This window comes from Oncorhynchus kisutch, linkage group LG6 (genome assembly GCF_002021735.2).
Source record: "Oncorhynchus kisutch isolate 150728-3 linkage group LG6, Okis_V2, whole genome shotgun sequence".
Classification (NCBI taxonomy): Eukaryota; Metazoa; Chordata; class Actinopteri; order Salmoniformes; family Salmonidae; genus Oncorhynchus; species Oncorhynchus kisutch.
Window position 1 is genome coordinate 20,417,502 of NC_034179.2, and position 12,296 is coordinate 20,429,797.

Sequence of the window (12,296 nt, forward strand, 5' to 3'; positions counted from 1 at the left end):
GAAGTGCAACTATTTGAGCAATACTCAAACAAGCTGTCAGATAGGATAACATGGCTCAGAGCCCTTTCTGTGGGCTGTAGGAGGATGAGAAGGCATCCGCTCACACAGAGCAGTGAGAAATGGAACTGGGCCGATGACTCTTGCCACCTCTAGCTGAGGGTTCATTCCAAGTGTAAAAGTTCATTTAAGGTAATATCCTTTTCTCCACACTGCCACCTATGGCTCTGCTGGAGAACTGCAGGCTTCTCAAAGTAAATGAAGTGCCGATGAGAACCTATAATTTCTGCTCTACTCAACAAGAGTTACTCCGATTTATCTTTTTTAATGAAATATATTTCATGTTTAACTTATTTTGGATAATATATATTTTGATTGCTTGTAATATAATTTTGAAAATACAGGGATAAGTAACCCTGGAGTGACATTGTGTAAATATGGTGGAAGTTACCTTAGCATCAACATCTGGGTCCTGTGTGGCTCAGTTGGTAGAGCATGGAGCTGACAACCGTGGCGGTTGTGGTTTTGATTCCCATGGGGGATCAGTATGAAAAAGTACATAAAATGTATGCACTCATTACTGTAAGTCGCCATGGATAAGATCTGCTAAATTACTAAAATGTAAATGTATTCATTCTGCCCCTCTTTTTCCAGGATACGGGTATCAGTGTGAGGAAGAGGGTGATTAAGATCCTTAGAGACATCTGTCTGGAGCAACCCACCTTCAACAAGATCACTGAGATGTGTGTCAAGATGATCCGCAGGGTCAACGACGAGGAGGGCATCAAGGTGTGTATCTGTCTGCATCTGTAAATGCCTGTGTTTCATGTGTGAATGGATACGTTGCAGGGCTTCCAAAAGTTACCTGTCTTTGTTTGCATATTTCAAAATTTTGCACCTCTTTCTTCTTCAGAAACTTGTGAACGAGACCTTCCAGAAACTCTGGTTCACCCCTACACCCAATCACGATAAAGACGCCATGACCCGCAAGATCCTCAACATCACAGATGTGGTGAGTTCCAGGGCTCAAAGCTAAGCACAGAACTACCAAACAGACAAATAACTTTCCAATGTACATATCAGTCTGTGTTACTGTATTTTAGGCGTGACTGTTCAACATGTCTTGACCTGATGACATCCATATTTCCTAGGTGTCTGCATGCAAAGATACAGGCTATGACTGGTTTGAGCAGCTGCTTCAAAATGTGAGTATTTTGAATTGTGTCTGTGTATTACATGGTAATAGTTGGCCTGGAGTTTTGTTCATAACTTTTTTTAATCATTGGCTCAGGTTTATTGATTATCACATGTAGGCCTATTTATGGTTATGGAGAGTATCAAGCACAGGAAGTAATGCTGTTTACTTCAGGTCATCCTTGAAACGTCTGTACTGTGACTTATTTTCTCTAATCAGTTTTCTCTAATGAGAGCTGTTGCAAAGGAGTTCAAGACAGACTTGTGATGGTTGTGTGCCTCATCTCACAACCTCCCCCTACTTTATCCCTGTTTAGCTGCTGAAGACAGAGGAAGATGCCGCCTATAAGCCAGCCAGAAAGGCCTGCGTTCAGCTGGTGGACAATCTAGTGGAACACATCCTAAAATATGAAGAGTCTCTCACTGGTATGGAGCTCACTCACAGCTATCGTTGGTGTACTCACGGTTTTGATTTCAAATTGCCATTTATACTGACACATGAATGTACTGTTGATTATGATATGATAAACTCTCATGGACTGTGAGAAAGTCCAGTTGAGTCTGAAGGAAGGATCTGTGTTTGTGTTTCAGACATTGAGAACAAGGGGGTGAATTCCAACCGTCTGGTGTCCTGCATCACCACCCTCTTTCTGTTCAGTAAAATCCGATCCCAGCTGATGGTCAAACATGCCATGACCATCCAGCCTTATCTCACCACCAAGTGCAACGTAAGGACACTTTCTCTCCTCAATTTGTAGAAATTTACTGTAGTTATTGTGTTGTTTTTCTTCTTCTGAAATAAGTAATTGAATATTGTGCCAGGTGTAAAAGTCCAAGGCAAAAAACGTCCACTTGATTTTACATAGAGATCTAGGGCCATCTAGTGGTTGATCGTTGTCGGTACAAGTTTTATACAACAACGTGACCAATGGGGTCAAGCTGCGACTCACAACATAAAAATCTCTCTTGCTGTATCAATTTATTTTCTTTCTTTAACCTTTATTTAGCTAGGCAAGAACAAATTATTATTTTACAATGACGGCCTACGCCGGCCAAACTCTATCAATATGGATTTCTCTTGTGTTTCCAGACTCAGAGTGACTTCATGGTGATCTGTAATGTGGCCAAGATCCTTGAGCTGGTGATCCCTCTGATGGAGCACCCCTCTGAGACCTTCCTCACCACCATAGAGGAAGACCTGATGAAGCTCATCATCAAATACGGCATGACGGTATGTCTCTTGTAAAAGCTACAGCTTGTACCCAGGTTCAATACTAAAATAACCGTGAAGGAACAAATAAAAGGTGTTAAAATGCTGTTTTTAGTTATTCAGTAATCTTGTTTCTCAGGTTGTACAACACTGTGTGAGCTGTCTTGGAGCTGTGGTGAACAGGGTCACTCGCAACTACAAGTTTGTGTGGGCTTGTTTCAACCGTTACTATGGTGCCCTGACCAAGCTGAAGACCCAGCACTCTGAGGACTCCAACAACCCTGTTCTGGCTGCTAACAAACCGGCCTTGCTGCGCTCGCTGTTCACTGTGGGGGCACTCTGTCGCCACTTTGACTTTGACGAGGAGGAATTCAAGGGCCCCACAAAGGTCGGTCCAGGAAGACTCATTTTTCTTAACATTGTTGTGACCAGCTGTTCTTTTTTTTAAAGAACATTTGTGTGTTGTAGGTTGTGATAAAGGAAAAAGTGATGGAGCTTTTGCTGTACTTCACTAAGCATGAAGATGAGGAAGTTCAGACCAAGGCCATCATTGGTCTAGGTAAAGCTCACCTCACCCTACCACAGACCATGTGTTGCTCTAACAATGACCCTTCTGTATTGGGATTGCAGCACCTTTCAAACTTCTGTCATTCATCACCAATGGCTTATTTCCCTGGTCCCTCGTGTTAATATCCCTCTTTCTCCCTATCCCCTTTTCTCCATTCTCCAGGCTTCCAGTTCATCCAGTACCCAGGGCTGATGTTCATGCAGGATGTGATGAGTCTGTACAATGGCATCCTGTCAGACAGGAAGAGCTCTGTCAACCTAAAGATCCAGGTGCTGAAGAACCTGCAGACATACCTGCAGGAGGAAGACTCGCGCATGCAGGAGGCCGACCAACAGTGTGAGTCTCACCTCTGTGTCCATTCAATATAATATATATGCTATTTACTCCAAAGTGACTTACAAAATGAAGTGCCAACATTTTTGTATTTGTGGCCCTAGCTCATTCATTCATATCAATACAGGTAGAAAAGAAGTCCACACAAGCACAGAAATATCTTCAAGTTGATAGAATGGAGCTAAGGATATTGGATGTGTTAGTTAGGGCATGCCTCGATGATGTTGTTGCCTAGTGGCTAGTTTCCTAAATGGCTCTTGTCTTTGTACGTCTGCAGGGAAGAAGCTGTCGAAGCAGGAGGACCTGAAGGAGATGGGTGATATCTCGTCAGGTATGAGCAGCTCCATCATGCAGCTGTACCTGAAGCAGGTGCTGGAGGCCTTCTTCCACACACAGTCCACCGTACGACATTTTGCCCTCAACGTCATTGCCCTGACACTCAACCAGGGCCTCATCCATCCTGTACAGGTACGCTTCCACCTGACAGTACACACCACTGGGCTACTCTTCTCAAACAAGGCATGCACAAACTCTGGTCAGTTAAATAATTAGAAAAGGCTCTGGCCTAGGGTGGTGTAGCGGTCTAGGCCGCTGCCTCTGGTGCACATCACCAGTCGGTAAATTAATTAATAGACCAATAAGAAAGAGTTCCAAACCTCTCTGCCAATAACAGTTAGTTTTAACTGTCTACTCAGACCACTCCCAGACAGTCCTAGCTAAATTATTGCTTGAAAAATTACTCTTTGCCAAGAAGCTATTTTTGTTTCTTTTTGACCATTTTAATTGAAAACCATGACAGGACGGTACTAAATTGTTACCCCAGAAATGATTTAATGATTTAAAAAACAGTTGCATTGGACCTTTTAATAGGTGTAACTGGACATAATGCTGTGCACAGGGTTTTTACTTAATTTAAGACTGGAATAAATAAGTGTTATTATGGATGAAGTACCAGTATACAACCACGTGCTTCCACAGCTTTGTAATCCCTGTTGACCCAACCTCCTGTTTTGTTTCAGTGTGTGCCCTACCTGATTGCCATGGGAACGGACCCAGAGCCCACCATGAGGAATAAGGCAGACCAGCAGCTGGTGGAGATCGATAAGAAATACAGCGGCTTCATCCATGTGAGTGTTTCTGTCTGTAGACTGGTCTCAGGGTAGGAAGAGTCGACTGGCCTCTCAACAGGCTGGTAAATGTGATCATCTATTGTACAGTATGTTATCAATGTATAGAACGTGTTTGGTTGTGTGTGTGTGTGTGTGTGTCCAGATGAAGGCCGTGGCGGGGATGAAGATGTCTTACCAGGTGCAGCAGGCTATCTGGTCAGCTAAGGGTACGGTGATCCGGGGTTACCGGCAGGACGAGACAACCTCCGCCCTCTGCGCCCACCTTTTCTCCATGGTCCGATCCAACCGGCAGCACCGACGAGCCTTCCTCATCTCACTGCTCAACTTGTTTGATGACAGCTCGGTGAGTTCCTCCTTCCCCCTAGACACACACTAAGAATAATCAGTATTATAGCAGTAAACATTCATATACAATCCTTATTTTTATAGACAAAATTAACAGTTTTGTGAAGTAATATTTGGTATTGTGACTTTCCCCCTGCAGAAGATTGAGGTCAACATGCTCCTGTACATGGCAGACAACCTAGCCTGTTTCCCCTACCAGATCCAGGAGGAGCCTCTCTTCATCATGCACCACATTGACATCACCCTGTCTGTGTCCGGCAGCAACCTGCTGCAGTCCTTCAAGGAGGTAGGTGATACACATGTCATTATGTAGTGTTTGTCAGCAGCCTTGCCATAAGTACTTCAAAGATCACACGTAGCCACAAGTGCATAGGCTTGTGAAAACACTAACTATAATGTGACTTTTATAGACTTTTACAAGCTGTCGTGGGTTTTATATCCTATAACAATCCCTAACAATAGCCTTTGTTTGGTTGTGAATGACTGACTCACTCCTCTGTCCTCTCTGCAGTCCCTGCTCAAAGAGCCACGGCAGCGGGAGAAGAAGTCGAAAGAGAGGAAGTACCAGTCAGAGGAGGAGAACTCGTCATCATCGTCGTCATCGGAGGAGGAACATCACCGTCACAGCATCAGCTCCAACAGTAGTGACGAGGACAACGAGGTGGTCCACAGGCCCAAGAAGCCCAAACACCGGGCCCAGGCCCCTGTGGAGTCAGACTCTGACTCTGACCTGGAAATGGAGGACTTGGACAAGGTGATGCAGCGTCTGCCTGACAACCCGATCCCCCTGTTGGACTTTGCCAACGCCTCACAGGGAATACTACTACTATTGGTTCTAAAGCAGCATCTCAAGAACCTCTACGGATTCTCGGACAGGTACGTCAATGCCAGGAGGAACACAACCACATAACATCTCACCTTACCGCCTCACTGGACATGAAAGACAGAGCTAGGAAGATAACAATATACTGATATGTCTTGTCTTTTTATTATGTTGCCATGACAATTTCTCAGTTAAAGTTGCACTATGCAGAAATCGCTCCGCCATTTCCTGGTTGCTAAAACTCTAATGAACTCATCAAAAAAAGAAACGTCAACTGTGTTTATTTTTTCGCAAACTTAACATGTGTAAATATTTGTATGAACATATGTTTCAACAACTGAGACATAAACTGAACAAGTTCCACAGACATGTGACTAACAGAAATGGAATAATGTGTCCCTGAACAAAAGGGGGGTCAAAATCAAAAGTAACAGTCAGTATCTGGTGTAGCCACCAGCTGCATTAAGTACTGCAGTACATCTCCTTGTGGACTGCACCAGATTTGTCAGTTCTTGCTGTGAAATGTTACCCCACTCTTCCACCAAGGCACCTGCAAGTTCTCGGACATTTCTGGGGGGAATGGCCCTAGCCCTCACCCTCCGATCCAACAGGTCCTAGATGTGCTCAATGGGATTGAGATCCGGGCTCTTCGCTGGCCATGGCAGAACACTGACATTCCTGTCTTGCTGGAAATCACGCACAGAACGAGCAGTATGGCTGGTGGCATTGTCATGCTGGAGCCTGCAGGAAGGGTACCACATGAGGGAGGAGGATGTCTTCCCTGTAACGCACAGCCTTGAGATTGCCTGCAATGACAACAAGCTCAGTCCAATGATGCTGTGACACACCGCGCCAGACCATGACGGACCCTCCACCTCCAAATTGATTTCGCTCCAGAGTACAGGCCTCGGTGTAACGCTCATCCCCTTGACGATAAACGCAAATCCGACCATCACCCCTGGTGTGACAAAACTGTGACTCATCAGTGAAGAGTACTTTTTGCCAGTCCTGTCTGGTCCTGCGACGGTGGATTTGTGTCCATAGGCAACGTTGTTGCCGGTGATGTCTGCTGAGGACCTGCCTTACAACAGGCCTACAGTCCAGCCTCTCTCAGCCTGTTGCGGACAGTCTGAGCACTGATGGAGGGATTGTGCGTTCCTGGTGTAACTCAGGCAGTTGTTGCCATCCTGTACCTGTCCCACAGGTGTGATGTTTGGATGTACCTATTCTGTGCAGGTGTTGTTACACGTGGTCTGCCACTGCGAGGACCATCAGCTGTCAGTCCTGTCTCCCTGTAGCGCTGTCTCACAGTACGGATATTGCAATTTCTTGCCCTGGCCACATCTGCAGTCCTCATGCCCCCTTTACAGCACGCCTAAGGCACGTTCACTCAGATGAGCAGGGACCCTGGGCATCTTTCTTTTGGTGTTTTTCAGAGTCAGTAGAAAGGCCTCTTTAGTGTCCTAAGTTTTCATAACTGTGACCTTAATTGCCTACCGTCTGTAAGCTGTTAGTGTCTTAACGACTGTTCCACAGGTGCATGTTCATTAATTGTTTATGGTTCATTGAACAAGCATGGGAAACAGCGTTTAAACACTTTACAATGAAGATCTGTGAAGTTATTTAGATTTTTATGAATTATCTTTGAAAGCCAGTGTCCTGAAAAGGGGACGTTTCTTTTAGTTTGCCTAATTTCAGTTTGTGACAAAATAAGCTAGTGTAGTGTAGAGAATCATTGTACCATCTAAACCGCTGTGAAATAACTTTTCCATAACCAAAAATATTGTTGTTTCATCTGTTTGAAGCTAATGTACAATAAAAAAAAGTAAAAGACGCAAAAACAAAACTTGAGACCGGGAAGCATAGAGCAGGTCTACAGCCTCTTTACTTGCTTTCAATTAGAATGATCGATCTATAACTGACATTTCTATGTGAATTTGGTCAGGTCGCCCAAAAGGTTACATATTGCCACTTTAATGAGGAATTAACCTAAATCCAACTTCTCCCTCTGCCTACTGAAGTAAAATCCAAAAGTACTCTCCGACGGAATCGGCCAAGGTATACGAGAAGGCGGTGAACAGGAAGGGTCACGTGCACTTCAGCCCTCACCAGACACTGGACTTCCTGACCTCTGACCTGGCCAACGTAGAACTCACCTACGACATCAAGAGGAGGATCGTCAAACAGTACCTAGATGTAAGAGCTCACTCTGACCACATTTCCTTTTTTTTTTTAAGTCTTGAGTCGTTTAGTTTAGGGTCCTGTAATGGAGTTAAGGAAAATATGGATTGGAATTCCAATTTACTTCCTGAATTTACTGAATTTATACAGAATTGAACCAGATGGAGTTCCTTTTTTTACTTTGTAAAAGGTGTGCAGTAAATTAAACTAGCCATGTCTGAGCACAGCAGACTGGTTAACATTCTGGTCTCTCTCAGTTCAAGTTACTGATGGAGCATTTGGACCCTGATGAAGAAGATGAGGAAGGTGAGGCGTCAGCCAGCGCTAATGCCAGAAACAAAGCCATCACTTCATTGCTGGGAGGGCCCAGCCACCAGGACCACAAGAACCACCACCAGGACCACAAGAACCACCACCAGGCTCCTATAGAGACGGACGACGACGAGAGCGACGGAGATGAGAAAACCCCAGTGGTGAGCCCTAAGCAGCCTGTTATTGCACTGTCATACAGCTGTTATTGTCCCTGTTAAGGATTTATTAGAAGACTGATAACTGCCATGTTGGCTTCTTAAACCTATGTGCTCTCTCCAGTTCGTTGGATGTTGTAGTAAATTAATGCTATGTGAGGTGTAACACTGCTGTTTCTCTCCCCAGTCATCACGGCGGTCGAGGAAGCACGGCGACTCTGCAGAGGCATCAGGTCACATGAATGAGACGTTGGCCGCCAGGGACGTCATCGCTCTCTGCTGCCCCAAGTACAAGGACCGGCCGCAGATCGCCCGCATCATCCAGAAGACCAACACGGGCTACAGAGTGCAATGGATGGCTGGCTCCTACTCTGGAGTCTGGGGCGAGGCTAAGAAACGGGACGGACGTAAAACGGTGCCTTGGGTGGACACTATCAAGGAGTCTGACATTATTTACAAGAAAATCGCCTTGACGAGTGCACACAAGCTGACGAACAGAGTGGTGCAGACTTTACGGTCACTGTACTCAGCGAAGGAGGGAACTTCCTAATCGACTATACGGTTATTCTCAGACAAACTCTTTGCAGCCAAACTCTACTATGAGGATACAACGTTTTTCTAATACAGAAATGACAAATATACTACAGACATGCAAAACATAAATGTAAGCACGAGATAGCAGAGAGAGAGAGGAGAGCAGGTATTGTGAACTTTTGGTCTGTGATGAACATTTTAATCTGGATCCAGGATATGTTTAAGTTAAACAGAAAAAACACAAGAAGGAAATGTTTGGATAACATTGCGTGGAAGCTCCTTCGCTGTTGTACAGCAACTCGGTTGTTTGATTTTCCCACTGTATCAAAGTTTAACACACACAAAAAAAACAATGTTTATCTCTGACAAATTCTGTTTTTAAAAAAATAAACAAAGTGAATGTTGGAAATTAGTCTGTTAATGTTCTAAATAAAGTGTTCTTGGAGTTTAACCTAGCACCGGTTGGATTTCTTTAGCTTAGCTCAGTTTCCAGGGAAGCTACTTTTAAAACTTTTACCTTTTATTTTATGTTTTATTCCCTTTATTTGTTTACCCATGCTGTACAATGGAGTCTCTTGGATATAATTTATTCTGTTGAAAGCGAAGCGTGCAGTATCTGTGGCCTACATGCAGGGGAGTTTTTTGTAAATGTAGAATTTGATGTATTAGGTCAAAGGTCACCCAAGAGAGAAAAGGGATCCCCCAGCACTTCTGGCGGAGCAAATATTGCAATAAATATTTTTTACTTCTCTTTGTTACTTGTCTCGTTTGCAATTGACTTTATTTTATTTTTTCATGGGGATGGTGCGCCACCATGCAGTATCTCTTGTCAACTTGTAATTTGTTTGTAATTTTTGTTTTATTTTTAGATGTTGGTAAAGGCGACAGTATTTTGAATCCCTAGTAGTAGAATTGCAATATGGTCAATTTTGTCTTAGGTTGAATGTGGTGGTTAGTAGTGCACCATGTTTGATTACCTAGGTGTCTGCAACTCAGAAAAATTGTAAATGCATGACTCATCAACTCTGTTTCAGAGAGCGCCTTGCAAAATGCAGGGATGAACACCTTTGGTATCTTGTTTCTGTATGCCACTGACAGTTTCTGTCATGAACTGGGTTGAGTAAGGTAAAACCATGTATTGTATGAACCTGATGAAGGATCCACACTGGAAAAAATATTCAGAAAAATTGAAATATATGGCTCTAGACCCACTGTTCCGTAAATAAAAGGTTTATGCTGCATATGACAGATGCTAAAGGCCAATATGGCTAGCTGCCCATTTGGTTTCAGGTTTAAACAAGATCCTGGGAGTAACTCAGTACCAGGAAAGGAGAGGCTTTCTAACATTTGGCATATGAGCAGTCGTCCCAAAGGTGGGAAGGCAGGCGAGGCGGTCTGCTTATTGCTTTATTCCCACGTGGACAGATTTTGACGGTAGTGGACCCTCTTGCCACAGAACAATGAGCCAGATGTTTCACCGGATGTGTAAATATGAAGCATCTGGTTGGCATTTCCACTCACCACCAAATAAAATGAGAGGAAGCACAGTGGGAGAAGTTGAGTGAGATGGATTTTTGCCGATATTCTGTTATTTTCTCATCAATGAAACATTTGATCTTAATACAATTTTCTGTTCACAAAATTACAGAGTGGACTACGTTTTACCAAAGTTTCGCGTTCAAAATGCGTGCAAGGGTGAATTGCGTTATTGAACACGTACACGTCACATAGTAGGCGTTCCCTAACGGAAATATTGAAATACATGCTAGAATGCGCCAATAGGAAGGATATCGCCAGCTTGTGCTTGGCTCTGCCCACTTCCTTGCTTGTTCTGCCCACTATGATTAATTTGCTCCAATTGGAAACGACAGGCTGTGGTCTATCTTGTGTTTGTTAAAAAATCTTTGCTCTCGCTTCGCCTCTTTCACTCTAGCTGCACACTATTTACCATGTCCAAAAGTATAGCTAAGACTCTGTCTCCACTTAGTGGACATACATTGACATTGCAGTGTCAGTGATGCGACTGAAAAATAAAATACAATTCGGAGTCGTGTTCGTTTGCGGAAAGAAAGATTAGGAAGATTTTTAAAACATCGGTTAAAGAGCGTGGTGGAAATTCGCCTCTAATGGGTAGACAGCTCGCCAGTTTGTAGTAATAAAAAGTAACCTTTGCTTCGTTCAGCCATTTCTATGGGGGGAAATGAATGGGGAAAGAACACTGAGGTATAGGGAAATAATAGGGTTTTGAGATAAACGCCGAAAATAAGGTCTGACAGGCTAGGCTTAACACAGGTTTAGGATCATTTATACGTTTTGTTCTTTGAGATAACAATGGTCAGTTAACATTAACTGTATGAATTTTTGTATATATATATATGTAACCGTATAACTTTAGACCGTCCCCTCGCCCATACCCGGGCGCGAACCAGGGACCCTCTGCACACATCAACAACAGTCACCCACGAAGCATCGTTACCCATCGCTCAGAAGCAGCGTCCCTTGCAGACCAAGGGGAACCACTACTTAAAGGTCTCAGGGCAAGTGACGTCACCGATTGAAACGCTATTTAGCGCGCACCACCGCTAACTAGCTAGCAGTTTCACATCCGTTACATATACATATACAAGTATATTTAAATGTAACCAGTAAATTAAGAACAAATTCTTATTTACAATGTGTGCCACCCTATGGGCCTCATATTCACAGTCGGATGTGATGCGGCAGATGGCCTAGTGGTTAGTGTTACTGTAACCGAAAGGTTGCTGGGTTGACAAGGTAAAAAGCTGCCGCTGAACAAGGCAGTTAACCCACTGTTCCCCGGTAAGGCCTTCATTGTAAATAATAATTTGTTCTTAACTGACTTGCCTAGTTAAATCGCTTCTTGCACTGAAATGCAGTGCCTTAGACTGCTGCCCCAATTATTTATTTTATTTATGTATCTAAAAACCCTACAAAAAATGTATTTCCCCATTAGGCTTTGTCCAACGAATCATGGCGGATTTTGTGCCTACAAAAAGATAACATTACTAACTCGCTTGAAAGTACACCGGAGGTACTTCATAACCTTTCACCCCTAGCTCTGTTCCAAAGTGGCATGAGGCTGGCAGCAACGTTTGTTTACACTGAAGACTACGGGATCATATTTTGATTTCTGTAGTAGTTCCCTACTACATTACAATAGTAGGGAACGTTATTCAATAAATCTCATTAGTTACCAAGTTAGCTAACATATACAGCAATTGACCCGCGTTTTTAGCTAGCTTACCAACAGGTGCTAGTGTCTTGCCGTTAGGTAACTAGCTAAGTTAGTAGGTGAACTGGTCCATTGTTTTCGCAAGCTAGCCACCACACGAACTTGTATCACTTCCAACCGACGTATTTTGATAAACAGAAAAGTTGTTAGTTAACTAACGTTACTGAATCACTGCAGACAGTCCGTAGAGACGGGTTTGGACCAACCCTAGTTTGCCCTTGTAATATGGATATCTTCAAAGTTGAGTGAACAACCCTAGAT

The 12,296-nt window shown here is 43.6% G+C and overlaps 1 protein-coding gene across 6 annotated transcripts in view; it reads left to right on the top strand.

Moving 5' to 3' along the window:
* The window catches only part of LOC109892488 (nipped-B-like protein B), a 73,872-nt gene extending 64,332 nt beyond the window's left edge, over nt 1-9,540 (top strand). For all 6 annotated transcript variants that reach the window (XM_031826367.1, XM_031826368.1, XM_020485055.2 and 3 more), the window contains 17 exons: nt 652-786; nt 911-1,009; nt 1,149-1,202; nt 1,509-1,617; nt 1,783-1,919; nt 2,282-2,422; nt 2,541-2,789; nt 2,870-2,960; nt 3,132-3,305; nt 3,580-3,770; nt 4,322-4,429; nt 4,575-4,775; nt 4,917-5,063; nt 5,289-5,653; nt 7,622-7,796; nt 8,039-8,254; nt 8,436-9,540. In XM_031826367.1, the coding sequence (XP_031682227.1) occupies nt 652-786; nt 911-1,009; nt 1,149-1,202; nt 1,509-1,617; nt 1,783-1,919; nt 2,282-2,422; nt 2,541-2,789; nt 2,870-2,960; nt 3,132-3,305; nt 3,580-3,770; nt 4,322-4,429; nt 4,575-4,775; nt 4,917-5,063; nt 5,289-5,653; nt 7,622-7,796; nt 8,039-8,254; nt 8,436-8,798 (2,955 nt within the window). In that variant the 3' untranslated portion in view covers nt 8,799-9,540. The remainder of the gene's footprint in view (nt 1-651; nt 787-910; nt 1,010-1,148; nt 1,203-1,508; nt 1,618-1,782; nt 1,920-2,281; nt 2,423-2,540; nt 2,790-2,869; nt 2,961-3,131; nt 3,306-3,579; nt 3,771-4,321; nt 4,430-4,574; nt 4,776-4,916; nt 5,064-5,288; nt 5,654-7,621; nt 7,797-8,038; nt 8,255-8,435) is intronic.
* The last annotated feature ends 2,756 nt before the right edge of the window (nt 9,541-12,296 follow it).